The sequence below is a fragment of the Ictidomys tridecemlineatus genome, chromosome 2 (assembly GCF_052094955.1).
Source record: "Ictidomys tridecemlineatus isolate mIctTri1 chromosome 2, mIctTri1.hap1, whole genome shotgun sequence".
Taxonomy (NCBI): domain Eukaryota; kingdom Metazoa; phylum Chordata; class Mammalia; order Rodentia; family Sciuridae; genus Ictidomys; species Ictidomys tridecemlineatus.
Genome location: NC_135478.1, coordinates 90111446 through 90134919, shown reverse-complemented (window position 1 = coordinate 90134919; position 23474 = coordinate 90111446). Strand labels below are relative to the sequence as shown.

Genomic DNA, 23474 nt, shown 5'->3' with positions numbered 1-23474 from the left:
TCTAGGAGAACTATCTCAAGATAAGGAAAGTAAGGTACAGAAAGGTTAAAGAACTGTCCTGAGATCACACAGCTTGTAGATGGCAGACCTGAGATTTAGCTCTGGCAGTCTGGCTCTGGAGTTTCTGCTCTTAAGTCACCTACCCACTGTCGTTTAAAGGCTATTAGAAAATGCACAAGATCTCAAAGAGGGCTGGGGTCAGGCTTGGAGGCCATGTGGCAGGGAACAGTGCCCAGACTACCCTGAACCAGCCAGAATGGCTGGTGGTTTCCATGTAGAGCCAGCAGGAGCATCATGTGGCAAATTCTCCAGTCATAGGAAGGTGTTCAGAGACACCATAGCCACAGAGCTTTTCCAAGGGATTCACTGCATTGGATAGTTTTCAAAACCTTTGGTGGTTATTGAAATGGCACACCACATTCTGATCTTCTTTCCCTTAGGGGGCTACCTTCCTCGCCAGGTGCAAACCTGGACTAAGCAGTACCGAGCTGCAGAAACCAGCACCATCCCAGCAATGGAGAGGCTCATCCAATGGCTGCCTGTCCATCTTCCCAGCCAACAGAGGACCACAGTGGTGCATGGGGACTTCAGGTAGACACTGTTGCCAGGGATGTGAATATTAGATATGAAAAGTGATGGGCAGGGCACTGGAAGGGGGAAATGGAGCAATTGGTCTTAGCCCAGTCCATGGATGATAACTATTCCTGTTACAGAGTTCCTTCCCCTTTTAAAAATTTTTTTTGTAGCTATAGATGGACAGAATTTTATTTTATTTTATTTTTTAATGTGGTGTTAAGCTACAGCCCCAGTTCCTCCCTTTTAAGACAGGGTTTCTCAGCCTTACACTGTGACATTTTGGGTTGAACATTCCTTTGCAGGGGTGGGGGCTGCTCTACATTGTAGAATAGCAAGCATCATCTCTGGGTTCTCCTTGCTAGATGCCAGTAGCACTTCCCCACCAAGTTGTAGCCACCAAAAAATGCCTACAGACAAAGTCCCATGAGCCCCAAGTGGGCAGCATCACTTTGGGAGGAGAACCGCTGCTGGAAGGTCAAGCAAGGCAAGGGTGCCTCTTGCCTCCCATGAGGTAGGGATGGACATTCACCTGGGTGTGGAGGGAGAGGAGGAAAGTGAGTGATGTGGTGCCTTGGGGTACATACCACGCCTGTCACCTGGCTGGCACTGTAAGTCGAGTGTACCTTGCATCTGGATGTGTGTCCAGCTTTGATTACTGTCTCTGCTGCCAACACAGCCCTTGAGGCACTTGGTAGTTTTCTGTTTTCTGTTTCCCAGCAGCACCTGCAAACCTGATTTTGATACACATGTCTTATTTGGGCCCCTGATCCATTTGGTGGTTTTCTTTCCCTTCCTGGGAAGCTGTGCCTCATATTTTACTTATTTATTTTTGGGGGGATAAAACTCAGGGAGGGCTTCATTCATACTAAGCATGAACTTTACCCCAAGCCACACCCTAAGCACCTTTGTGCCTGTTTTGAACAAGGCTAGATAGGCTAAATATAAAGATATTACCTCACTTTCCATGTCAGATTGGCCTTTCTTGGCCTGTTGGACCTGTGTCATTTACTTTTGACTCCTTTCTTTAGCCACCCTTGGTGATCCCCTGGATCTGAGTAGAAGCTGAGCTTTGTCTACATCACAGGGTCATCCATAGGAATAGGGTCTGTTTGCTCTTGCATGTGTCTCTGACGGACTGGACCAAATAATGTCCTCATATCGCCTTGAGCTTGAACTGAATTGCTATTGACCCTCTTTTCTATCTTCTTCCTCCACGTAGGATGGCATGTGGCACCTTTCCATATGGCACACTTCTTGTCAATGATGCAACCTATCCCTTTTGGTGGAGAAAAGTGCCACTAGCCCACAACAGCCCCATGGACCACCTTGCCTTTAAAAACTCTCTTTGCATTTCAAATGTTCACAAAAGTGATTTGCTTTCTTTAAAACTTTTTTTTTTTTTTTGTAGTTGTAGATGTACAGAATGCCTTTATTTTTATGTGGTACTGAGGATCAAACCCAGTGCCTCACACATGCTAGGCAAGTGCTCTGTCACTGAGCTATAGCCCCAGCCCTGATTTACTTATTTTTAAATGGTCCTTTTTTAAAATAAATATTTATTTTTAATTGCAGTTGGACACAATGCCTTTATTTTTCTAATTTTTTTAATGTGGTGCTGAGGATAGAACCCAGGGCCTCGCCTGTGCTAGGCAAGCGCTCCACTGCTGAGCCACAACCCCAGCCCCATAATGGTATTTTTTAAAATAACTTTATTTTATTTATTTATTTTTTTTATGTGGTGCTGAGCATGGAATCCAGTGCCTCACACATGCTAGGCAAGTGCTCTACCACTAGGCTACAGCCCCAGCCCCCATCAATATGATTTAAGTGCAGCAGCAGGCGGGAGATATCCAGTGGTGGTCTGAGAACCACCTTCCTTAGCTGGAGTGAAGAATGATGGTCATTTTTTTAAATAATTTTTTTTAGTTGTTGATAAATCTTTATTTATTTATACATGGTGCTGAGAATCGATCCCAGTGCCTCACACATGCGAGCGAGGCAAGTGTGCTATCATTGAGCCCTAGCCCAAATCCGATGAGGGTCATTTATGATGACACTTTCCAGAAAGGCATCCTTTTATTTCAGAGAGCATGCTGACACTTACTGATGAACACTTACTCACACATATTTCTATCTGTTGGTAGGTGGAAGATCATTTCTTGTTTGGAACAGGTGCTAGTGAGAACATAAACTGGTGCAATTACTTTGAAAATAGCCAGTAATGTAGAAGATGGGGACAAGGCCACAAGCTGTAATTCCTCTTCTAGAGGAGTATTTGCACCTGTGTACCAGGAGGCTCAGCAAAAGCATTAAGTTTTGCTCATGCTTGTAATTGTAACACATGATAAACCATGTTTGGTAGTATATTAGAGTTCAGTAAATAAACTAATTTAAGTAATCACACATAAATCATCACATGTAAATTCAAGAAGATAATGCTGGATAGAAAAAATACAGTGTGATATCACATGGAAATTAAAAGGCTTGAAAGAATGCCAGGTATGACTTATAGGTACAGGCATAGCTAAGAGAAATATTGAAATATCTCAAATCCATACATACCAACTTCAAGATGACAGTGCTCTTCTGAGAATGGTGGGGAGCTAAGGGAGGGAGGCCTGATGTTTCATGTTTTAAAAATTTGAAGGAAATACAACAAAGAAGTAGATATAACATCTATTAACTCTGGAAGATGGGCACATGGATTTTGTTTATCATTCCTTATTTTTCTGCATGTTTGGTAATGACTTTATCTTTTAAACGAAGCATACATTAGGGCTGGGGTTGGGGCTCAGTGGTAGAGCTCTTGCCTCACATCAATTCTCAGCACCACATATAAATGATAGATGAATAAAATAAAGGTCCATCAACAACTAAAATAAAAATAAAAATAAAACATACATTAGATCCCTGGCAGAAAACCAGATGAATCAGGCCATTTGAAGCATTTAGCACAGGTGCAGCATGGTAGAGGAACCACTAAGCCTGGAACCCTGGGATGGCCACTGTGCAAAGTCTGAACCACCTTGGGTCTGCAGGGCCAATGTGCTCCAGCTGTTACTGTGGCATACACACTGCTGCGAAGCCAAGTGGATGGAAGTGGTAACAGGAATTAGTTTGTGCACTCATCTGTGGTCTGGGGACAGGTGACTGGGGGTGGCTCTCAGCAGGACCTGGAATGATCTGCAAGCTGACCTGTGCTTGGCTCCTGAGCTGCTCTCTGTCCCTGTGGTTTCACCCCAGGCTGGTGATTGCTGGCTAGCTGGACTTTGTATCTGGCAGTGCAGGGATCCAAAGGTGTGTGTTCCAAGAGTGGGGGATGAGAGGAAGCATATCACTCTTTCTGCCTTGGTCTAGCCCCAGGAGTACTTCAGGTTTACTTCTTCCCACTTTATATTTGTTAAAAGCCAGGTGCTTCAAGGGGTGAAAAATTAGACTACCTTTTGTGGCAGGAATGTCAAAGAATTTGCAGACCTGTTTTAGAATTATCACAGAGAGGATATGATTACCAGAATCCAGAGAGGGTAGCTACGTGGAGAGGGCCACATGGCCTGAGTGCTGGCCCTTAGCCCCTGTTCGACTCTGTGTAGGGACGGACTGGGGAAGGAGGTGGCAGGACCACTTCTTCTTCTTCTTTTTTTTTTTTTTTTTGGTACTGGGTTTTGAAATCAATGGCACTCGACCACTGAGCCACATCCCCAGCCCTGTTTTGTATTTTATTTAGAGACAGTGTCTCCCTGAGTTGCTTAGTGCCTTGCCATTGCCAATACTGGCTTTGAACTCATGATTCTCCTGTCTCAGCCGCCTAAGCCACTGGGCCCACTTCTCATTGGCTGGAAGCCACAGAACCAGGGAGCCCCCAGAGGGCAGCTCTGGCTCAACACAGAAAGAGCAGGGAAGGTGGGGAACGAGCCTGGATTTTTTCTGGCCTAGAATATACCAGGTCAGGGATCTTCTGACTGTCTGTCCATCCCATCTGTGGCTTTTCAGGCTCGACAACTTGTTGTTTCATCCAGACAAGCCGGAGGTGCTTGCAGTCCTTGACTGGGAGCTTTCTACCTTAGGCGACCCCCTTGCTGACGTGGCCTACAGCTGCCTCGCTCACTACTTGCCACCCAGTTTCCCCATACTGAGAGGTAGGATCTGCTGCTGTGGGCAGATGGGGTGGACCGGCTCCAGCTTTTGGGAGCTTCCTTGGCTGAGGCGAGCCATCGAAGTGTGGACCTGGTGGCTTGCATAGAAAATGCCACTGGAATGCATTCCTATCACATTTGGGGGAGAATGAGTGCAAGATGTGTGTTAAGTGACAGGGACACCCAAAGAGCACTGCTTGTGCTTTCATACAGCTGACTTCTATGGAATTTTTTTTTTTTCAGTACTAGGGATTGAACCCAGGGGTGCCCTACAGCTGAGCTGCATCCCCGGGCCCTTATCTGTCTATCTAATCTATCTATTTCTTGAGACAAGGTCTTGCTAAGTTGCTGAAGCTAGTCTCAAGTTTGCTATCCTCCTGCCTCAGCCTCCTATTGCTGGGATTATAGGCATGCACTACTGTGTCCAATGGACCTGCTTTTTTACACTTAATTGTATACTTTGGACATGATTGCATGCCATTAAGTATTTTTGATAGCTTAATTTTTAGTGACAGCATTGGATTTTATCAATAGAATTAACTTAAAAGACATTTAATTTAATTCCTGTTGGGCTACTTAATGTTTTCAATTTTTTTATATTTTCTCTTCCCAACCGCACTCCCACAAAAAGGCAGGGAACATCTCTGTAGTAACATCTTTGCTTATATGTGTTACACTCCTAGGAGCAAGTCCTAGGAACAGAATATATTGCATACATCTAAATCACCAACATATCACAAATGACATAAATCAGTGAATTTTTTAACTTGTAGTTATCTGTTTCATAGTTGGTGTGATTGCTTTTCAATGCCATTTTTAGTCAAATGACTAGTTGAGAATAATACACGTCCACCATGAACTCTAGTCCCAGTAGAATCAGAGGCCCCATTTCTTCCTTAACTGCTAATTTATTCTGAAACCCATTAGTTCCCTGCATGGATTCCTGGGGGAGGAGGAGCCATTGAAGTCTTGAGCTAGTTGTGGTACTAACTTTGAAGAGACAGTGATTTTCAGGATTAAAGCCTGCCCGACCACAGGGGAGTGAAGGCACTGACCACCCAGGAACGGGGATCTTTCCTCTCAGGTGTCAGTGGCTGTGACTTGACTCAGCTGGGAATCCCCACTGCAGAGGAGTACTTCAGGATGTATTGTCATCACATGGGGACCCCTCCTGTGGACTGCTGGAACTTCTATATGGCCTTCTCCTTCTTCCGCGTGGCAGCAATCCTGCAGGGTGTCTACAAGCGGTCACTCACAGGTAATGGGAGGAGTCTCAGCCAACACAGCTCTTTCTCAACCACAGAGGCTTTGGGGGACAAGTTTGACCAGAATTTCATAAGATTCAGTTAATTCAATCATTCATAATTAAATATATATATATTTATATAAAGTATAATTACATATATTATAATAATATATAATTTAACATATTTTAATTTGTTTGGTACCGGGGTTTGAACCCAGAGACACTTTACCACTCAGCCATGTCCCCACTCCTCTTTTTTTTTTTTTTTCCAGTTTTGAAACAGGGTCTCACTAAGTTACTTAGGGCCTTATTAAGTTGCTAAGGCTGGCTTTGAACTTGCAATCCTCCTGCCTCAGCCTGCCAAACTACTGGGATTATAGGTGTGCACCACCATGCCTCGCAAATATTTTCTTTAACCTTGCTTCTAATATAAAGTTATTATAGATTTTAAATTTTCTTACTCTTTCTCATTCTGTCTCTCTCTTTTTTCTGTGCTAGTGATCAAACCTTTGGGCGTTGCGTATGCTAGGTAAGGCTTCCACCTCTGAGCTATGCTCCCTAGATTTTATTTTTTGTTATTATTTAACAAAGGACTGTCTAGGCCTTTTTTTTTTTTTTTTACTTGAGTCAGCCTCTCATTAAGTTGCTAATGGCCTCACTAAGTTGCTGAGGCTGGCTTGGAATTTGTGATCCTCCTGCCTCAGCCTCTCAAGTCACTAGGATTACAGGAGTATGCCATCGTACCCAGCTTAGATTTTACTTTTTAAGCAATAGGGTCTCATTATATTGCCTGGTGGCCCCAAACTCTTGGGATTAAGTGTTGTTCCTGCCTCAGCCTCCCAAGTACCTAGGACTAGAGGTACATACCACTGCACCTAGCCTAGTTAGCTATCTTATAAGTATATAATGATATTGTGTGTTTTTTAAAGTCTTTGTCTTTAGACATAAATGAAATATTTATAGATGAAATAATCCAGTGTTTAGGATTTGCTTGAGAAAAATCCAGGATACTGGGGTTGGAATAGGAGGGAATGAACAGATTGTCAAGACAGTTGTTGGAGGCAAGTGAGAGATACTTTTAAATTCCTTATACTGTTCTGTCTGTTCTTCTGTATCTTTGAAATTTCTCAAAATTAAAAGTCAAAAATAAAAGGCAGGAGTAACAAACAAAAATAACCTATAACAAAAGTAACCTATCGGCAGGGTTGCCAGTACAAGGACACATTCTCAGCTTCCTGGACAGTGCCAAGCTGCTGGCAGCACACTGCTTTCAGCCAGGCTTGCCAGAGTCTTCTAGAGGGGCAGCCGCAGAAGAGCAAATAGTCATTCATCCATTCACAACTCTGAGCCTCTCTGTGCCAGCACTGTGCCAGGTTGTCCAAAGTCATGAGCAAAACAGTGTGCCAGGAAAGGTAGGCAGGAATCCTTAGAAGTGATACTTTTCTCTCCCTTGGAAATGGTTCTAAGCACCACTCCCCATTTTTATTTTGGTTTTTCAATAAGAGCCAAACCAAAACATTTACTGAAACAGAACTGCTGATTCCTCTGGGGATGAACAGGCCTGACCCCCTATTGACATTTCCTTGCCAGCTACCAGGTTTTCTCTGACTCTACTCCAGGGCCTTGGGAGAACTGCATAGATTTTGCCCACAAAGAATTCCCCATTTTAGCTGGGCATGGTGTGGCAAGCCTGCAATTCCAGCTGCTCAGGAGGATGAAGCAGGATCACAGGTTTGAGAACAGCCTTTAAAAAAAAAAGGGGGCTAGGGGTGTAGCCCCTAGGTAGAACACTTACCTAGCATGCAAGAAGTCCAGGGTTTGATCCCCAGTACTGAAAAAAAAATATATATATATATATATATATTTATATTTATATATGATCACTGACTTGGCCTCAAGCTGCCACATTTCCAAGATCCTATGAACCATAGTTGTGACTTCAAGCAAACCTACTTGTCTGCCAGCACACATAGAGGGCTGTTCTAGGCCTGTAATCCTCTGAGCCTAATCGTACTCTACCTCCCTTCCCACTGGGAATCGACCCAGACACACTGAGGAAGTGGCTTAGTTTCCTCACATAAAACTGGCAAAATCCATGTTTTTTGTTTTTGTTTTGTTTTGTACCACGGTTTGAACTCAGGGGCACTCAACCACTGAGCCAGCCCTATTTTTTATATTTTATTTAGAGACGTGGTCTCAATGAATTGCTTAGCATTTCACTTTTTGCTGAGGTTGGCTTTGAACTCATGATCCTCCTGCCTCAGCCTCACAAACTGCTGGGATTACCAGCATGTGTCACCCGGTGAAATCTGTGTTTTGAAAGAATGGATAAAAGTCATTTGGTGGAGTGGGGGATCTTAACTATATGAACACAACTATCATTTCTGTCCATTTGTCTTCTGTAATTGTTAAAGTCATTTTTGTTTTTTGAACAGTTGTATGTGTTGCTGCCCTGGAAAATTGAAATTTGGGGAGGAATTGTTTGTTTCAAAGGCATATTCTCTCTCTCTCTCTCTCTTCCCTCCTTCATTTCCTGGGGATATCAGATCATCGTTAGATTGAAGAGCAGGAGAGTGGCCACAAGATTCAGTCCACACAGCCCACTTACATGTCACCTGCTTCCTTAATAAGTGGGTGCAGATGTTTGAATTTCTTCTAGATGGCTGCTAAAAATCTAGAAAGAAAAAAGTGCTCAAGGCTGCAGCTTAGGTGGATGTTGGTGATGTGGTCTCTTCTGCTGGGATTACATTTGGGAAAATGAACCGGAAGCCCTGGCCTCAGTCACCTCAAGTTCATTTAATGCCTCCCCCAGACAAAGCAGTAGCATCCTGCAGTGAGATCCATATACACAGAAGGAGCCTGGGAGTACACTTTGTGCTCTAATAGAAAATGAAAATCACCTGTAACAGTGGACTGAGGGGAGCATCTTTCCCCACAGTGTGCTGTGTCAAGCTGAGTGGAGAGGAGGGATACAGCCTCTGACCATGGGTCCTTCCTATGGGCCTGTAGCTCAAGGAAGGGGCTGCTGCTTCTTGACTGAAGCCTGGGGCCTAGGTTCATCCCTAGCACCCAGAAGGGTCTCAGTAAGGACCTGTGAGGCCCAGTGGGCCACATGTTCTGCTGCGGAGGAAAGAATGTGGTTCATAACTCAGGGACAGTGAACACCAAACCTGCCAGGAAGTGGTTCTTTTGAGAACAACCCGTTGACTCAGAAGCCAAAAGTAAATAGGCCTCTGTTAAGAGCCACTTATTGATACAAAGGGAATGAGGGAAACAGTCTTTTGGGGACATGGAATGCTCATAATAAGATAGGACAGCCAGTTATTGAAACAAAGGAGGAAAAAAATAAAAAAGCTCACTGAAGAACAGTGTACACACAATAGCACGGTGGGTCTCCTAGACAGCACTGAGTGGAGGGGCCACGTGGGTCCTCGGGTGATGTCCTGGAAAAGAGACTAGAGGGCCAAGGGCTGGGGAAAGAGTGCAGGGACACTGGGGAAGCTTAGGGGCATGGAAGTTTTCTGTATCTTGATGGCAGTGGAGGTCACCCCACTGTGAGTTTGTCACAACTCAAGAGTTGTGCACTAAGGAGGTGCATGTGCATTATGCCTTCATTTTTTACGAATGAGGAGAGAAATCATTAAGAAAAGTGTTGATGTGCATATTAAAAAATGAGTGAGCTCTGAGGTTCTGGCACTGATTGTTAACCCAAAGGGCTGGCTGCCTGGAACCAGCCATTCCTGCAGTCAGCTGTGACACTCTGTCAGTCCCCTAGCAGAGGTGCTCAGCAGTAATGCAGGATCTCTTATGGCCCAGTGCTGCAGCAGAAGTGGCTGGGGAGAGGTTACTGATTGAATTTAGTTTCTTTAGGAAATGAAGAGGTAAAGAGCAAGGGATGGCACACCTGAGTTCAACCTAAAGCTTGAGCAAGCCACTGTTTCCTCTAAGACTCAGTGTCCTTGTCCCCAAAGCATGAATTCATGCCTTGGGAATTGGGTGAGCTTAAATTATTACTAGTGAAACAACCTCTCCGAAATTAAAAGTTCTGAATTTTTCTAGCTCCTGAATTTCCTCATACTGAGAATGGAAACGAAAAGATTACCCCTGACCTAGGTGGGCACAAGGAAGCTGAAATTGACATGTTCTCCGGCTAGCACAAGCTTGCTAAATCTACATGCTTGCATCTCCTGATTTTTGTTTCTTTAAATTGTAAACACTTCCCAGCTGGTGTGGTGGTGCACACCTATAATCCCAGCAGCTTGGGAGGTTGAGGAAAGAGGATCGCAGGTTTGAAGCCAACCTCAGCAATTTAGCGAGGCTGTAGGCAACCTAGTGAGACCCCCATCTCAAAATAAAAAAAATAAAAAGTTCTGGGGATGTGGCTCAGTGGTTAAACACCCTTGGGGTCAATCACTGGTGTCAAAAAAAAAAAAATGTAAACATTTGTATAAACTAGAGAGAAACAGTTCCACTACTTCTACTCAAGTTTGATCAAACTGCATTCAATTCATTTTCCCTTTTTACATTGTTTGTTTATCTTTTGTGTGGACAGCCCAATTGGGGATCCAGGGAGGGTCCCTGGCTGGGCTGCCAGTAACATTTGCAATGTCTGGTGTGGAGCAAGCGCTCCACCAGTGCTGGCTGCTGCTGATAGAATAACCTCAGCGCCATATGTCAACGTTATTGTTGAAGGACCAGCTGGGAGTAATCATTGCTTTTCTTCCATTCTGCCTAGGTCAAGCAAGCTCAGCAACTGCTGAACAAAGTGGAAAGCTGGCTGAATTTGTAGCTAATCTGGCATGGGATTTTGCAGTCAAAGAAGGGTTCCGGGTTTTCAAAGAGATGCCAGCCTCCAAACCATTAAGAAGATCCTACCACATGTGGGCTGGCTCACAGTCCCTGCTGAGCCCCAAGGGCAGAAGGAGTTACAGCTCTGTTCCAGGAGCTTCCCCAGCTCATGCCTCAAAGACAGCTCTGGTCATCTCTCCAGAGGGCCTCTCTCCACCGGTCAGAGAGCTGTATGACCGGTTGCAGAGGTTTATGGAGCAGCGTGTATACCCGGTGGAGCCAGAACTGCAGAGACACCAGGCCTCAGCGGATAGATGGAGCCCTTCCCCGCTGATAGAAGACCTCAAGGTGAGGCAGCCTGTGGAAGGAGAATTGCCTAGGCCTTGTTCACGTGGCAGACCCTCATCTGTGCCCTTCCTGGGTGGGGAAGAGACAGGAGGGCTGAGTTGAATTACCTTGGCTCTCCATCATCATCAGAAAGAGCCAGCTCTAGATTATTCACTTTTGGTCCCATGCTCTTGCTGGGTGACCCCTTCACAAGCTGAGACCTTAGGTGTGAAAGAAGAATCCTGGCTGTAGCTTAGAAAGCCAGGCCAGATGGGCTTCTGTTATGCAGGTTTGAATCAAGCAGATCTGAAACAATGAGCACAGTAGTTTGGGAGGCTGAGGCAGCAGGATTGCAAATTCAAGGCTAGCCTGGGCAACCCTGTCTCAAGGTAGAGCACCCTGGGGTTCAATCTCCAGTACCAAAAAAAAAAAAAAAAGTGATTAAGTTTCTCTGGAAGACCCATAATGTCAAAGTCACCAGGCCAGTCAATCAATTATAAGCTGTGTTTGGTGTTGTCCTGCATGAAGGTGAGGCCACTTTAGCTGACAAACGGAAATATTGGCTGTTCTTTGTCAAGGCTGACCCTGGATGGTGTTGGCTTTGAAGTTGTTTGAGATCTTCAGAAACACAATGCAAAAATCTTCTAAAAAGATAGCCTTGTACTGTGAGTTTTTTGTAGATACAAACCTATTAAAGAAAGTTCTAAGATGACAAAAGCACATAACATAAAAAGTAAAGAGTTCTTTAAAATTCTCTGCCCTCTGAGATAATTACTATCAGTGTCTTGGTGTACTGTGCTTCCAGCTTTTTCTTTCTATTATATACTGATTCATGATTATTCCTATGTTGTAATAAAATCGTCTTATTCATTCCAGTCTTTTCCCATTTACTCACATGGAACCACATGGAGATCAACCTCCAAGGGCTCTGTAGTGTGGGTACACCATACTTTGTCTGATCCGTCCCTGGTTAAGGTCCCAGGACGAGGTAGTCAGAGTGCATTTGAGTGTTAGCCACCAAGGCCAACCCTGGGCTCCGAAATAGCAGAGGACGTTGGGTAGGCAGCTGACAACATGGCCAGGAACATGGAGGAGCAGCCAAGGGAAGGCAGGCCTGGCGGCACAGGAGGCTGCCTGCCTCTTCTCAAGAACTTCGCTTCCCACTTCTCCCTGCCTGCCCCTCTTCTTTCCTTGTTCTAGTTCACCTGCCCTTTTTATCTTGGGTCATTACACTCTGAGTTAATTAACTCATGCGCATAGTGAGAAAAGCACATGGGGTGTTCCTGGTGGCCTGGAGAGTGGGGCCCAGGGCCTCCCTATGAGAACAAGCAGTGCAAATGGTCTACAACCTCCAGTGTTCACAGCCCCCTGCCAGCTTCTCTGTCAGCCCCTTAGAGTCTGTGTTGCCAGGGAGGTGGTGTTGGCTGGGTGTGGCTGCCTGATCCTGTCCCATCTTCTATTGATATCAGCACCCAGTTTTACCTAGGGGCAATCCTCCTCCCCATTGGAGATAGTCTGGCAGAGCTTGTCGTCCAGTCAAGATACCAGCCCAGCTCCCTGACAACGAGTGGGCACATGAGCCAGGCCAAGCCAGCCAGGCTCCCTCCTGAAATTTCCAGCGGGAGCAGGGTTTTCAAGATGGAAAACAGTTGGTGCTTACTCATTCCATAGGAGTGGAGTCCCAGCAGGGCTGCCAAGTATCCCATCCTTGTGCAGTCCTATAGGTGGCCCAGTTCTTGCCCATTTATGAGCCTCATTCTCTCACCTTCCTGTCTAGTTTGAGAGCCTGGGAGAACCTTCCCGATTCCTTTTTTTTTTTTTTTGGTGGTGCTGGGGTTTGAACCCAGGGTCTTGTGCAGGCTAAGCAAGCACTCTACCAACTGAGCTATATTCCCAGCCCTTCCCGATTCCTTTTTTCCTTTAGTTGGTCTCTGTCCATTGCTGGGGCTGCAGCTTAGTAGTCCTAACTGGAGTGGGGGTAGTCACATGGCCATTTTATGCCAGGACCCAGAGATCAAGTCTCTTGCCCAGTCTACCAGCTAGTCATGCTGGGGCTTGGGCTGGGGCTGGGGCTGGGGCTAGGGCTGAGCCAGGGCTGGGGCTAGGGCTGAGCCAGGGCTGACTGAAGGCTCAAACTCCTAACCCCCATCATAGAATTTCTGGCTTCCCAGCCCAGAGCCATATTTAAGAATCCAAGTTCCTTGTCTCAAGAACAAATGTTGCAGCCCGACACGGTGGCACACACCTATAATCCCAGAGGCTCAGGAGGCTAAGGTTAGAGCACCATGAGTTCAAAGCCAGCCTTCGCTAAAAGCAAGGTGCTAAGCAGCTCATTGAGACCCTGCCTCTAAATAAAACACAAAATAGGACTGTGGATGTGTCTCAGTGATCAGGTACCCTTGAGTTCAGTCCCCCATACCCCCCCCCCAAAAAAAAAGCATTGCCCTGTCCTTGTTTTCACTTGGGCATCCCCTTGGGTACCTTCCTGTGCATGCACTACCCATACATCTGCAGGCTTACCCATAGCCAATAGCACTGACAAGTGTCATTGTTGTCTTTGACCACCACCTTCTTCCCTCCCCAATCCCTTTCATTGTGTTCCATGAGTCAAAATTGAATACAGTCATTCTCTGTGGTTCCTTGACTCAGTTTTCCCATGATAGGAGAAAGCCAAGGCTGAAGGACTTTGGAACCTCTTCTTACCCTTGGAGACTGATCCTGAGAAAAAATATGGAGCAGGACTGACCAACATGGAGTATGCACATCTGTGTGAAGTCATGGGCATGTCTCTCTATGCTCCAGAGGTACCTTCTCTAAAGTCTCCTTGGAGTGCAGGAGATGTTCCCCTGTGCCTCTGGGATGTCTGGTTGAGGGGCATCAATCCAAATGTAAACCCTTTTGGGGGAGGGGGACGACTGCAAGCAGCTGGCTGGAGCCTGAGTAAGAAGATGACTGGGGGAAAGTCGTCCAGGGATTATGGGAGCCATTTTCAGGCCCTGGCCTTGAACAAGGAAAGGGTCCCTGGCTAGGCTCCAGGGGGTCTGAGATTCACTTTCAAAATGTTACACATTTGGGCATTTCTGCATCAGAGGGTCTAGTGAAGGGGTCCCACTCCACCACCGGTGGGGAACTTGAAGTTTTAGACAAGAACACGGGAGTCACTGATGTGCTCTTTGTCCTTTCAGATATTTAACTGCTCTGCTCCTGACACGGGGAATATGGAGCTCCTGGTGCGCTATGGCACCGAGGAGCAGAAGGCCCGCTGGCTGATTCCTCTGCTGGAGGGCAAGGCGCGCTCCTGCTTCGCCATGACGGAGCCCCAGGTAACCTGCTGGGCCATCCCCACTTGCTGGACCCCATGTGGCCTCTGCCCACAGGGAATGCAGGCAGCTCTAATCAGAATGTTCCCACACAGGTTGCCTCATCAGATGCCACCAACATCGAGGCTTCCATCAGAGAGGAGGATGGTTTCTATATCCTCAATGGTCACAAGTGGTGGATCTCAGGTATCAGGCCTACAGCTTGCTTTCCAAGTGCCTGGCAGCCAGTCCGCGTCCACACGCCGTCTCGGGGTGCCTGGTCTGGGCCAGCTGCTTTCTCAGTTGACACAAAGGAGGCTCTATCTCTGTGCTCCCAGAAGAGGCACAAAGCCCCCAAACAGGAGGGAGCTGCTCAGTGTGCTGTCTCCAGTGCTGTTCATGGGGGACACAGCTTCATAAGGTGACCACACGTGTGGCCGTCTCCCCCACACATGCAAACATGGCTCTGGGAATCTCTTCACTCTGCCCACTGCCTGTCTGCCCGGAGCAGCTGACCTTGGAGGGATGGAGGCTACTTCCTGGTGGCTTCCCCTGAGCCCTGGGTCAGTTGTGTCATATCCCAGGGGCCCTTTCTGGAGCAGTGCATCTATCCAGCACTACGGGGGCCTCGCCTCACTGGGTGCTGGCACTTCCCAGAAGGCAGGGTCATTGTCCCCATTCCACAAGGAGGGACTTGGGACTCAGGGTGTGGCCAAAGCCACTGCCTAAAGTTCTACCCCCAGCTGGCAAGTAGGAAATCCTCACTTCAAGATTTGTTGACCCCAAGGCCTGTTCCCAGAGCATTATCCTATCCAAGGAGTCAGAGCAAAGCAGGCAGGTGGGAGGAAGTGGCAGATTTCAGCATCATATATCTGTATTTTCAGTTGTAACATGACGCTTTTCTACATATGCTTTTACGATGCTGGATTTATGCCTCACTGGGACAAAACCCAGCTTGCTCTTCTTTCTGCTCCAGAGCCTGTAGATGCTTCTCTGATGACATGAAGTGCTTGCTGCATCCTAGCCATGCCTTTCCTGGGCCATGACTGCTTGGGGACAGAGACTTGATGGCCCTTGCATCAGCTGAGGGGGCTTGTTCTCTTTCTATTCCCGGCAGGCATCCTGGATCCTCGCTGCCAACTCTGTGTGTTTATGGGAAAAACAGACCCGCAGGCCCCGAGCCACCAGCAGCAGTCTGTGCTCTTGGTTCCCATGGACACCCCAGGGATCAAAGTCATCCGGCCTCTGACAGTGTACGGGCTGGAGGATGCTCCAGGTTAGACAGCCCTGGTGGGCCATCCTTGACTCGGGCTCAGGTCCTTGGGGAACGACATTGGGTGGCCCTTGCTCAAGTTCAGGACTTGCCACATGTAAGGGTCTACTGACATTTGGGCTGCCACGTGGTCCTGCGATTCATTTCCAAAATGAATATCAGCCAGGTAGCAGATTGAAGATGGGCATGTAAGCAATTTTGTTCCTCTTCAAGGCTTAGAAGTTGAGCAGGAGTCTGTGAGACAGGGAAGGTACTCGAGCAGGGCGGAGACAGGAAGTGTTCTCTGGACCTTCTTTTCTAGGTCCCAGTGTGTACAGCAAGGATCCAGCCGTAGCCCCAGTGAGGTCCTTTCGTGGGTGGAGCAGAGTTCTCTCCTAACATTCCCCTCTGACATTTTGGGGGTTACTACATTATTACTCATATGCTAAGGAAGTTTCAGCTTAAGTTTATATCCTTATATTTGTCAAAAAGAAATAGCAAAATATTAATTTGCCATCACAAATCAGTGATACTTTCTCCATCTTTCCGTCCTGTTCTCCCTCCCCATTTAGCCATGACCTGGTTAGAAGTCTCAATATGATGCAGGATATTGCCAGGAGATAACCCAAACTAAGGCAGGGAATAAACACATTCAAGGAAAACCCAAATGACAATTGTTCAAGGTGGTGCATCTGTGTCTTTTAGGTGGCCATGGTGAAGTACGATTTGAGCATGTGCGTGTGCCCAGGGAGAACATAGTTCTGGGCCCTGGCCGAGGCTTTGAGATTGCCCAGGGCAGGCTGGGGCCTGGCCGGATCCACCACTGCATGAGACTGATTGGGTTCTCAGAGAGGGCCCTGGCGCTCATGAAGGCCCGCGTGAGTGCCCCCCGAGTACCCCCTCTCTCCCCAACACTGACTCAGAACCACCTTCTGCTGTTCTGGTAGCTTCAAATCCTGTTTTCTGAGAGCAGATCTAGCAGGTGAAGCATTATAATGCTCTTACCAGGAAGCCTCACCCTGTCTTTGCTTTGCCTCTACTACTTTGCTTCTGCTTGACATTCAGAGCAGAATGGGCCCTGTTCTGCCCAGGTGACCAGAAGTGAAAGGTCAGGCTCTGTGGCAGCTGAGGGCAGAGTTCCCTCATGTTCTGCTGAGACACATTAGTTCCCAGCACGTGGTTAAAATTAGGTGCCAGGGAGAACCCAGGTTGCCACATCAGGCCTGACCACCCTCTTCCCCAGCAGGTCCAGAAAATAATGTGACCCCTCAAAGGTTGGAAGCCTATGTAAAAGAGAATTACTGCCAGGGATGAGAATTCACATCAGTGGTAATGATCTCACAAAGATAAGGCAAAACTTTGAAACAAAACAAATTCCTCACACAAAATACTACACAAAGAACAGAAGGCATCTTTTATTTATTTTTTTTTTGAGGGGTTTGGTACTGGGGATTGATCCCAGGGGGGCCTTACCACTGAGCACATCATCAGTGCCCCTTAAATTTTTTTTCTTTGTTTTAAGAGAGCCTAAGTTGCCTAGGCTGGATTTGCACTTTAGTCAGCATAACTGACTAAAATGTATTTTGATTACTGTGCAAACTTTCTGTGATTTACAACTATTTTTTTTAATGGAGACAGCTAAGTTCTTTTTTTCTTTGAAAATAAAATATTTGAGGCTGAGGTTGTGGCTCAGCAGTAGAGTGCTGGCCTCATGTGTGCAAGACCCTGGGTTTGATCCTCAGCCCCACATAAAAATAAATAAGTGAAATAAAGGTATTGTGTCCAATTACAACTAAAAAATAAATATTTTTTTAAAGAGAGAGTGAGAGAGGAGAGAGAGAGAGAGAGAGAGAGAGAGAGAGAATGAGAATTTTTAATATTTATTTTTTAGTTCTCGGCGGACACAACATCTTTGTTGGTATGTGGTGCTGAGGATCGAACCCGGGCCGCACGCATACCAGGCGAGCGTGCTACCGCTTGAGCCACATCCCCAGCCCAATAAATATATTTTTTTTAAATAAATAAAATAAAATACTCCTTCTTGCAGGCTCAGGAATAATACTTAAGCCCCAAAATGACATTAAAACTCAGACCAGCCTTCCAGCAGAGCAGTTTGGCTCTACATGTCAGAAGTCTTCAGAGTGCACAGCATTTACATGGCAACTCGATTTGAGACCAGGTGCAAGAGAGTAATGAGGAATCTACAAACTATTTGCTACTAGAAGTTTCACCGCAGTACTGATTGTAATGGCAGAATGTTGGGAACACCCTGTAAGGCTAACTTTGGATGACTGCTCACATAAACCAGGTGCAGACATGCAACAAAATCCCCAAAGACGCTGTGGAAACCTGCTTCTCAACATAGGAGATATTTACTGTATACTCTTAAATTTTAAAAGCAGTCTACAATGCACTATAGAGCATGAAATGTTTTATAAGAAATGTGTGGGTGCATATAAAAAGTCTAGAAAGTCATGCAACAGATATTAACTATAAGTCACTAGATAGTGAGATACTAGGTATTTTTATTTTCTTCTTTTGTCTGAAAATGGATAATTTTTCTGCCATGAGATATATTATTTTTGTAAAAATTACTTCTAGTAAAGATAAACAAGCTAATCAAATGAGAAAAATAAAGAGTATTTATAACTTTTTCTGATGCCTTGTAGCCTTCAGATAATCCTTTAGATAAATGCCCCTTGAGGTATGGAGGCCCCCAGGCGCTGCTCTCAGTGAAGTGGTGAGGCGAGGCCTGCTATGGCCAGCAGGGGGCGCCATGCCCTGCATGATGTCAGTCTCCACAGTGGCACTTGGCCTCCCATGAGCAGCAGTGAGCCAGCTTCTGGCGCAGATCTGAAAGAACTCCTGCCTGCCCAGAGATACAGGGTTCTTGGAAGTCAGTTGTCCAGCCATGAGGACCTTGGCACGCTGTGGTGCCTGGGACGTTGTGGCATCTAGATCTCTCTGAAAATGCCTGTGGCTGGAGAGCTGGCAACCTTCCTGACCTGCTTTTGCCCTCCTTGCCTGCCTGCTCCTTGCCTGTACTCCCACCTGCTCTGCAAGCCCCCAGCCTGAGCCTCCCAAGAGTATCCTCAGCTCAGCATGTCTTCAGCCTGCGTCTCCTGTGTCTGCAGGTGAAGTCCCGTGTGGCCTTCGGGAAGCCCCTGGTGGAGCAGGGCACAGTCCTGGCAGATATTGCCCAGTCACGTGTGGAGATCGAGCAGGCACGGCTGCTGGTGCTGAAAGCTGCCCACCTCATGGATGTGGCAGGAAATAAGGTAGCAGCCAAAGGCTATGGGAGCGGCCCTCACAGAAGACAGGCCCTGAGGCCATGGGGCGGAATCTCATCATCCAGCTGGCCGAGGAGAAAGAGCTCAGCCTTTTGACATCAATAACTTTACTTCAGCTCTCCTTGGAACTCTTCGGGCAGCTATTCATAAGCAGAAAAATCTCAGTGAAAAAGAATTAAATTTTCTGGGCTCCCAGGCCATATTGTAGGAGTGGGGCAAAGGAAGAGAGAGCCAGGGAGAGGGGACTCGCTGGCCCTAATCCAAATATAGAATTAGTCAACTCAGAGGCTTATTTCCAAGGGTGACACTATCCATTGGTTAAGGCTTTTGCCCATGGTAGCCAGGAAGGATGCTCACTTGTCCAGATTTCTGTTGGGGGCTTCACCCCTACTCAAGTGCCTTAGTAATGGAGGGCCGAACAGGCTCATGGATCTTGGTTCTTTGACACTGTAGTGCTAGTTAGGCTGGAACCTCCCAGGCACCTCCTTCAAATGCCTGACTCAGGGCAGATCCTTGCAGCTTGGTTCCCTGGACCTCTATCTGGCCTTGGTCCACTGTTGCTTAGATGGAGCTGGCTGTGGTGTGGAACAAGGCACGTTGGCTTTGCTCCCCCTCAACTGAGTCACTGCACATGCTGACAATCCAGCACAGCCCAGGACCTCTGTTTTGAGTCCTTGTATTTTTGTGAAACAGGTTATTCTTCCCAGCAGTCAGTCCTTGCTTCTTTACAACCTTGTCTCCCCTTCTGCCCGGTAGGCTGCAGCTTTAGATATTGCCATGATTAAGATGGTTGCCCCGTCCATGGCCTACCGAGTGATCGATCGCGCTATTCAGGTGAGCACAGCTGGTGGGTTTGAACTGCTGGCAGCAGATGCAAACCTTCCTCACCTCTGGCTGACCTGGGTATACCCAGTAGCTTCCCTGAGCTGCCCCCTCACTGTTATGGGGTGTTCCTCTTCCTCTTCAAAGCAACCCTGTGAGGAGGGGGCTCTTTCCTGCCCCCATTTTCAATAAGAGCAAACAGTAGCCCAGGAAAGTGAAGTGACTTCTCAGCTCACTCAGCTGGTGGCCACTGGCCTCAGGTTGCCATGAGCATGGGTCTTCACAGTGCCAGAGCCCAGCTGCTTCTGCATGTGTGGTCGCCTCCCCTCACCCTACTGCCTCAATCCGATGGGGTGTCCCTAGTAGTAGAAGCCACCTCACAGCGTAGTGTGGCGAATCAGGCATCCAGGGGTTGGCAGTGAGGCCTGCCTGAAGTCTTCTGGAACGTTAGTTTTATCCTATATCATAGGGGATAGTCCTGGAAGGTGGCTGTCAGGCCTAGGCCCTCAGAAACCAGCGCTCACTCCAGGCTTCCTCTCCTTCCCAGGCCTTCGGAGCAGCAGGCCTGAGCAGCGACTATCCCCTGGCTCAGTTCTTTGCTTGGGCCCGAGCACTGCGCCTTGCTGACGGCCCTGACGAGGTGCACCGGGCAACAGTGGCCAAGATGGAGCTGAAGCAGCGCACTTAGGCTGCAGGATGCGGGAGCCCGTTGTGTCCTGCTGGCATCTGACTTTCTTCCCTGGGGTGAACACAGACACTCACTAAAATGTTATTTTAGGGGCTGGGGTTGTGGCTCAGCGGCAGAGCACTTGCCTAACACATGTGAGACACTGGGTTCAATCCTCAGCATCACATATAAATAAAGAAAATAAAAGGTATTATGTTCACCTACAACTAAAAAAAAATATTTTAAAAGAATGTTATTTTGGAAAGGGGCTTTGAGACACAAAAGAATGAGAAGATATTTCTTAGAGACTTGGTGAACTTTGTATGTCATGGGAACGGGATTGAGAATCAAGTTGCCCCCCTCAGACTCTGTGCCTCAGTACATCAGCTGCTTCCATCGCACCCTGCCCTGTGCCCTGGATCATGCATGTGCCTTGCTGACTGTCACCCCATAAGTCCCCAGTTGCTGCTGCCCTAGATCACTGCTCACTTCCACACTCTGTACTCATATGAACTGCACCACAGGAACTATAGCACTCCAGTGTGTGAGGCCCCTGCAACTCCCTTTCCTCCAGCTGTGCTAGTTCCACAGAGCATCTGGGAAAGGGGAGGTGGCAGAAAATGTGCTGTTGCAATTTGGAGAGCCGGATTTCCTCCCTAAGGAGGTGCAAACACATATCTGACGCTTCTGAGAAGTAGGTGCCCTGAGAGCCAGGTGGCGGTAAGCTATCGACTTTGAGGTCCTGCTCTGCTGATCTCAGGGGCTTGTGCTGTGGGCAAAGCCCCTCCAAGGACAGACACAGTGGGCAGGGTCATCCCTTCCATTGTGCATTGCAGACCTGACCTTGGGTGCTGCTTTCCCCAAAGTGCCTGTAAACAGGGCCCACTTTGTGCTTTGAACATAATGGCTTATTTTAACACTGACATTTTTTTTCCTTTCTATTCTCTCTCTCTCCCTCCCTCCTTAGCCTTGGGAGCAAGATTACCCTTCTTATCATCCACAGGAATTAAGTAATTTTGACTTCAGGGATGGTGCCAGAAGACCTAAGAAATGGCTGTCTTTCAAGGCTACAAGTGAATTATAACATCTGAGAGGGCATGCCTAGAATGTAGCCTTTGAATCACCTCTTTAAAAGCCCTCTGTTCCCCCCAATGGGAATCTCAGCCTCTGAGACAGGAGTCTCCTGTGTTTCTCTGTTGCCAGCAAAGCAATAAAACTTTATTTTCCTTTTTCTCAAAACTTTGTCCTCATTATTGGATTGACATGGGGAACAAGGACTGAGCTCTCAGTAACACACCCATTAGCTCACCTAGGACCTTGCATCCAAGGAGCAGAGCCATGGGGGCTCGAGAACAGGCTCCCCAACAACGCTTGGCAGGCAGGTCCTTCTCCACCATATATGAGAAGCCGTGTGTTGCTGAAGGAAGGCAAAGTGGAGTTCCAGGCCTGCCTAAGGTCCCCTCAACACCAGCCACCCGCAAAGCATCTTTTGCAAACCCACAGGATACCTGAGTTCTGCCTTGGGCCTCAGGAGGGAGAAGAGCTTTTTTTTTTTTTTTTTTTTTTTTTTTTTTTTAAAAAAAGGAAATGGTCATGGCCTGGCATATCGTGTTCCTCTGAGGGTAACCTTGCTTGTTTCGCAGAGCTGATGCAGGGACAAAAACAGCAGCCTGCCAGAGTGACCCCATGTCTCCCCCAGATGCTTTGCTACAAGTGAGAAGGCGGCCGGGCAGCACTAAGAACGAACACTTTCTGCAGAATAGCGAGTCCCAGGGATAAGGCCTCCAGCAGCCTCTCGGGCAGGTGTCCAATTCTGTTACATGATTCCACTGAGTGAGCCTTGACTCTGGGCCAGGTTCTGGTTTAGGCCGTGGGAAATGTACAGCTGAACAAAATAGGTAAAACTGCTGTCCTTGTAGACTTCTCAAGTGGGGATGGCAGTAAGGGCCCCAGGACTGGTGGGTGATGTGGCAGATATTGCTGAGGGGCCTGGGGACTCAGGAGTGGACCCTTTCTGGAAGAAGCATTGGAATCAAGTGCTGACAAGAAGAAAGAGCAAGAATGCTTCCAGAGGCAGGAGCTCTGAATGCAAAGGCCCTAAGTTCAGCCCACTGTTTGGAGTGAGGGAGCAGGAGACAGGGTAGGAGGTGCCATTGGGAAGGTTAGGCAGGCTCCTGGCCACGTGGGGCCTGTGTGGTGATGACTCTCCGTGTAACAAAGCCGTGAGTATGGGTAGTAATGAAACATGACCCTATTTGGGTTTTTAAAAGATCTTTCCACTCTACAAAGTTCATGAGGATTAAGAGGGAATAAAGGCAATTAGAATGAGTTTGGAGTTCTCTAACACAGCAGAGGGCTCCAAAGCAATCTCCTGCAAAATAACAAAGATAACTGGATGTGATGACACACACCTATAATCCCAGAAGCTTGGGAGGTTGAGGCAGGAGGATCACAAATTTTGAGGCCAGCCTCAGTAACCCAGGGAGGTCCTATCTCCAAAATAAAAAAAATAAAAAGAGGGCTGGGGATACAGGTCAGTTGGTAGAGTGCTTCCTTCACATGAACAAGGCCCTGGGTTCATTCCCAGCACCACAAAAAAATAAAAGAGCTGGGGGTATAGCTCCCAGAGTTCAATCCCTAGTACCCAAAATAATTAAATAACAAAGATAAAATGAAAAGGGAACCCTAGCCTGGTCCTGATCTTGTCCTCCCCACCTTCACCAATAGCTAGCCTTTCTGATTTGTCCAACATGGCCATGGTCTTGGTGATATCTTCTCCTTGACTTTCCCAGTGAGGGAAGCAAACATATGGCCTCGAGAGCACACGTGGGCGTGACTGGGCTTGGGTTTTCTTGGTGGAATCCATCTCAATGTGGTTGGACCTGTCTGGGAAAGAGAATAACACAAAATCAGAACAGACTCATTTTTTTTTCTCATGGTAATATTGTATCCCAAAGCAACTGCGCCAGTGCCCCCGCTTCCCTCTTGGTTCACACCGATTGGCCTGGATTTCCAGCCTCCTCAGTGACTCTGCAACCTCCAGAGCTCCCAGCCCCACCAAGTTCCAATCTCTC

At 47.2% G+C, this 23474-nt stretch overlaps 1 protein-coding gene and 1 long non-coding RNA gene across 11 annotated transcripts in view; one reads left to right on the top strand and one right to left on the bottom strand.

The window, feature by feature from the left end:
• The window catches only part of LOC101967776 (acyl-CoA dehydrogenase family member 10), a 50470-nt gene extending 28831 nt beyond the window's left edge, over nt 1-21639 (top strand). For 3 of the 5 annotated variants that reach the window (XM_013360473.4, XM_040289461.2, XM_078039132.1), the window contains 12 exons: nt 441-591; nt 4567-4712; nt 5794-5967; nt 10691-11091; nt 13734-13874; nt 14256-14393; nt 14486-14576; nt 15487-15645; nt 16327-16499; nt 18756-18899; nt 19668-19745; nt 20281-21639. In XM_013360473.4, the coding sequence (XP_013215927.3) occupies nt 441-591; nt 4567-4712; nt 5794-5967; nt 10691-11091; nt 13734-13874; nt 14256-14393; nt 14486-14576; nt 15487-15645; nt 16327-16499; nt 18756-18899; nt 19668-19745; nt 20281-20421 (1937 nt within the window). In that variant the 3' untranslated portion in view covers nt 20422-21639. The remainder of the gene's footprint in view (nt 1-440; nt 592-4566; nt 4713-5793; nt 5968-10690; nt 11092-13733; nt 13875-14255; nt 14394-14485; nt 14577-15486; nt 15646-16326; nt 16500-18755; nt 18900-19667; nt 19746-20280) is intronic. The other 2 variants (XR_005735705.2, XM_040289460.2) reach the window with 2 other exon arrangements.
• A 1015-nt stretch (nt 21640-22654) lies between these two features.
• LOC144375234 (uncharacterized) overlaps nt 22655-23474 on the bottom strand; it is a 30456-nt gene continuing 29636 nt past the window's right edge. For all 6 annotated transcript variants that reach the window (XR_013434806.1, XR_013434802.1, XR_013434803.1 and 3 more), the window contains one exon: nt 22655-23286. This is a non-coding gene — a long non-coding RNA (uncharacterized LOC144375234). The remainder of the gene's footprint in view (nt 23287-23474) is intronic.